At 37.4% G+C, this 4,811-nt stretch overlaps 1 protein-coding gene across 1 annotated transcript in view; it reads right to left on the bottom strand.

Annotated features, from left to right (window-relative positions):
• The window catches only part of LOC106872983 (uncharacterized), a 30,826-nt gene that overhangs the window by 1,952 nt on the left and 24,063 nt on the right, over nt 1–4,811 (bottom strand). Inside the window, exons 7-8 of the mRNA XM_052967993.1 lie at nt 4,375–4,592; nt 42–652 (exon numbers count right to left, since the gene is read on the bottom strand). Of these exons, the coding sequence (XP_052823953.1) occupies nt 42–652; nt 4,375–4,592 (829 nt within the window). The remainder of the gene's footprint in view (nt 1–41; nt 653–4,374; nt 4,593–4,811) is intronic.

Raw genomic sequence — 4,811 nt, 5'->3', positions numbered from 1 at the left:
ATCTTTAGTTACTGCATTAGGGTCTGCCATACATTCAGGACCTCTTTCTTTAGTTACTGCATTAGGGTCTGCCATACATTCAGGATCTCTTTCTTTAGTTACTGCATTAGGGTCTGCCATACATTCAGGACATCTTTCTTTAGTTACTGTATCACAGTCTATCCTACAGCTGTCCTGTCTCACCTCAGTTACTACATTAGTGTCTACCATACACTTGTTTACCCTCTCTTCACTTAAAACTATCCCAGAGTCCTCTGAAATATCAACAGGAGAAACTCTTTGTTTAGCTTCTTTTGAATTTCTATCCTCATTTTGTAAAGTGGCAATAAGCTTGCTTTCATACGAAGACTGTTTGTAATTCTCTTCTCGTTCCTTCCTGGTTTTCTCATATTCTTTATTCAAACTACAACCATTATGTATATTGTCCTCCATTTCTTCTATTTTAGAAGTTTTCATAGAATCAAAACTAGTAATGAAATATGCTTGTCTTTCTATGGTTGGTTCTTTAAGAGTAATAAAGAGAATCTTAATTGCTGGTAGCATCTCTTTGAAAATGTCTCCACCTCTTTTACTTTCCAATCCATCGATTCCTAATAGAGAATATTTCCTGTATAAGTAGAGGCAAGCCTTCTCCAAATAATCACCAAAATATCTGGAATAAATAAAAGGTAAATATGTGTCATTATTTTTCAAAAATGCAAGTATTCTTTTATTTTTTTTTACTTGTTTCAGTCATTTCACTGTGGCCATGCTGGGGCACCACATTAAAGGGTTTCAGCAGAACAAATTACCCCCAGCACTTCTTTTTTTCTAATGCCTGGTACTTATTCTATCGGTCTCTCTTTGCTGATCTGCTATGTTACAGGGCATAAAGACATCAACACCAGTTTCCCATTTTCTGAAAAAAATGTCTAGATGGGTTATTTTCATTCAAAAGCTATTAGAATGGTTCACCGAAAAACTGAAAAATCTGAAATAAAAAAGAAAGGACATTACACAGAATAGCGAAAACATAATAATGATGTTGCCATAGTGTGCAAACCAGTTGGGAAAAGCTTTATCAAAAGTGATTCACAGAAAACGGAGAAATCCTAAATTCACTCCTAAACTATTAGCGTGGTTCTGGGTGTGTGTGTGTGTGTATATACACACACACATATACATATATATGTATATGTACATGTGTGTATATATATATAAACATATATGTATGTATGATGATGGCAGGAGGTTTAATGTGATCTACAAGTGTACGGTCCTTAATAAACTCCAAAACACTACCAAGACTTATATTGGAGCTACTATATATATATATATATATATATATATATATATATATATATATATATATATATATCTCATCATCATCATCATTTAACATCAGTTGTCCATAGGTTGGGTGGTTTGACCAGAGCTTAGAAGCTGGGGAGCTGCACCAGCCTCCAGTCTGATTTGGCTTGGCTTCCACAGCTGGATGCCCTTCCCAATACCATCTACTTTACAAAGTCTGCTGGGTGCTTTTATGTGGAATTACATGGCCACTTTTACATGGCACTGCATGGGCGCTTTTACATGGCACCACACAGACACTTTTACGTGGCACCACCACAAGTGCTTTACACCAGAGGGACCAGCCATAACACTTCTGCCGCAGAGTACAGATCTTCTTGAGTACAGCAAGGCACCAGGTATCTCTGCCCTTTCTCATCTCGCCTGAAAGGTTCAATGTCCTGAGGTCTTCTTCTGTATCATTCCATGTCTTCCTGTGTCTCCCACGTCCACATGTTACATCTTCTTTGAGAGATTGGCACTTCGTTATGGAGCTGTCAGCATCATCCACATCACATGACCAAACCAACACCGTCTTCTCCTTACACAATGCAACTAATTTCTCTTATACCTAACTTCTCTCTCAAAATACTAACTCTTTGTTGAATATGTAGACGTACTTTACACATACAGCAGAGCATACCAGCCCCATTCCTTTCTAACCTTCGTTTGTCCTCTGCATTCGGGGACTACATCGCAATTGCAGTTTGTATACATGCATCATTCAATCTTCCTTTCACTCGGAGAGAGAAATCTTTCGTGACCAACAGAGATAACAGCTCTCTGAATTTCCTCCATCCTGTTCTTATTCTAGTTATCACATATTTATTTACGGCTAAAGTGCAAGGGAGAGAACGCTATAATTAAAATTTTTAGTTATTTCCCTTGTCATTTTCCTTTTCTTTTGTTTTATTTGCCATTAAAATTTGCTGTAGGTTTGTCTGAGATTGATACTTAATCCATCTTTATTGTTTAACCTGTAATTGATTGTCAACTTGATCGATCGCAAACCTGGGAATGTTTAATTATTATTTAGTTTCAAACCCAATCGTGGATGATAAAAGGAAATGCCAATCTGGGGTGATTACATCAACTAAACCCTGTTGTTTATGAACCTTGTGCCTAAATCAGAAACCATAATTATTATTATTATTATTATTATTATTATTATTATTATTATTATTATTATTATTATTATTATTATTATTAAGGCGGTGAGCTGGCATAATTGTTAGCACGCTGGACAAAATGCTTAGTGGTATTTCACCCGTCGCTCTGAGTTCAAATTCCGCTGAGGTCAACTTTGCCTTTCCTCCTTTCAGGGTAAAAGTGCCAGTTGAACACTGGGGTCGATGTAATCGATAGTTCCCTCCCCACAAACTTGGAGCCTTGTACCTCCAGTAGAAAGGATTATTATCATTATTATTATTATTATTATTATTATTATTATTTTCATTATCATTATTAAGGCAGCGAGCTGGCAGAACCGTTAGCACACTGGACAAAATGCTTTGCAGCATCACACCCATCACTGTGTTCTGAGTACTGCCAAGGTTGACTTTGCCTTTCATCCTTTTGGGGTTGATAAATTACATATCAGTCAAGTAGTTGGGGGTCGATATGATCAACCATCACCCTTCCCCTCAAATTCCAGGCCTTGTGCCTATAGTAGAAAGGATTATTATTGAGGTGGAGAGCTGGCAGAATCGTTAGCATGCCAGGCAAAATGCTGAGCAGTATTCGTCTGCTGCTACACTCTGAATTCAAATTCCACTGAGGTCGACTTTGCCTTTTATCCTTTTGGGGTCAATGAATTAAGTACCAGTTGAGCACTGGGGTCGATGCAATCAACTACAAACTTCAGGCGTTGTGCCTATAGTAGAAGGGGTTATTATCATTATCATCATCATTATCATTATCATTATCATTATCATTATCATTATCATTATTATCATTATTATTATTATTATTAAGGCAGCAAGCTGGCTGAATCATTAGTGCACTATGTTCTGAGTTCAATTCCACCAAGCTGGCGGAATCATTAACATGTCAGGCAAAATGCTTAGCAACATTTCATCTTTCTTATATTCTGTATCCAAATTCTACCAAGGTCAACTTTACCTTTCATCATTTCGGGGTCAATAAAATAAGTATTAGTTGAACACAGGGGTCGGTGTAATTGATTTAACCCCTACACCAAAATTTCTGGTCTTGTGCCAAAATTTGAAATCATTATCGTTAATGTTGTTGTTGTTAAACAATAAAAAAAAATGCCTTGTAGTATTTTTTCCAAGTTTTTATGTTCTGAGTTCAATTCCTGCTAAAGTCAACTATGTCATTCATCCCTCTGGGGTTGATAAAATAAAGTACTGGTAAGCATGGGCGACTGCTGGTCTTTCACAAAACAACCTTGCCCAGATTTATGTGTGGTCTTTCAATTTGTAAGTAATAAAATTACTAACAAACACACAAGTAGGATTATAATATGAGATGCCTGGTGCCTTGCTGTACTCAAGAAGATTCATTCCCTACAGCAGAAGTGTTAAGACTGCATTCCTTGTTGAAGAGGATTGGCCTGCAAGAGTCCTGAGCCAGTGCCATATAAAATGCACTTGTGCCAGTGCCACATGAAAGTGCCCATGTTGGTGCCATGCTAAAAGCACCCAGTGCACACAGATGTAGAAACCAGGCCAAATTAGACTGGAACTTGGTGCAGCTTTCTGGCTTGCCAGCTCTGGTCAAACTGTCCAAGCATGAGTGCTTTTTGTGTGACATTGGCACAGGACTATTGCAGGCTAATTCTCTTCACCAGGAGGAGTGGCCTTAACATTACTGCTGTGGAGGACAGATATTTTTGATTACAGCAAGGTGCCAAGTATTTCAGTCCTTTGTCATCTCATCTGAAAGACTCAGTGTCTTGAGGTCATCCTTCAGTACTTCATCCCATTTCTTCCTAGGTCTCCCTCTTCCATGTGTTCCATCTACTGGCTCTATTAATTCCCTGTCACCTAATAAATGAAATAATAACATATACATTTTACTCACTGATCTGCAGATGTATTGGAGCAGCCAAGGACAAGAGCCATCACATAAATTCCTTTTATAAAGATGAACAATTGCTCCTTACTCTTTGAAATCTCTGCAATGTTGTTTTCAAAAATAACTTTTTGCAGATACACAATAACATCAGCCAATATTTTCTTCCGCTGAGTCAAATCAGTTACCTGAACTGCATACATCAATAGACTTTCACTTGACTGGAGCTGAAATATAGGAAAGACATTGCTATGAATATGAGAGGACAACTACAAATATATATCTCAGTTAAGTTTTCTATTGTTGTTGGCGAGCCATGGTTAACTCTTTTAGAGAAATTAGACTTAGAAAGATAAATAAAATACTTCCTATATATATATATATATCATCATCATCATCATCATCATCGTTTAACGTCCGCTTTCCATGCTAGCATGGGTTGGACG

Source organism: Octopus bimaculoides, chromosome 5 (assembly GCF_001194135.2).
Source record: "Octopus bimaculoides isolate UCB-OBI-ISO-001 chromosome 5, ASM119413v2, whole genome shotgun sequence".
NCBI classification, from domain to species: domain Eukaryota; kingdom Metazoa; phylum Mollusca; class Cephalopoda; order Octopoda; family Octopodidae; genus Octopus; species Octopus bimaculoides.
The sequence above is the reverse complement of the archived record's forward strand: the minus strand, read 5'-3'. Positions and strand labels throughout refer to the sequence as shown.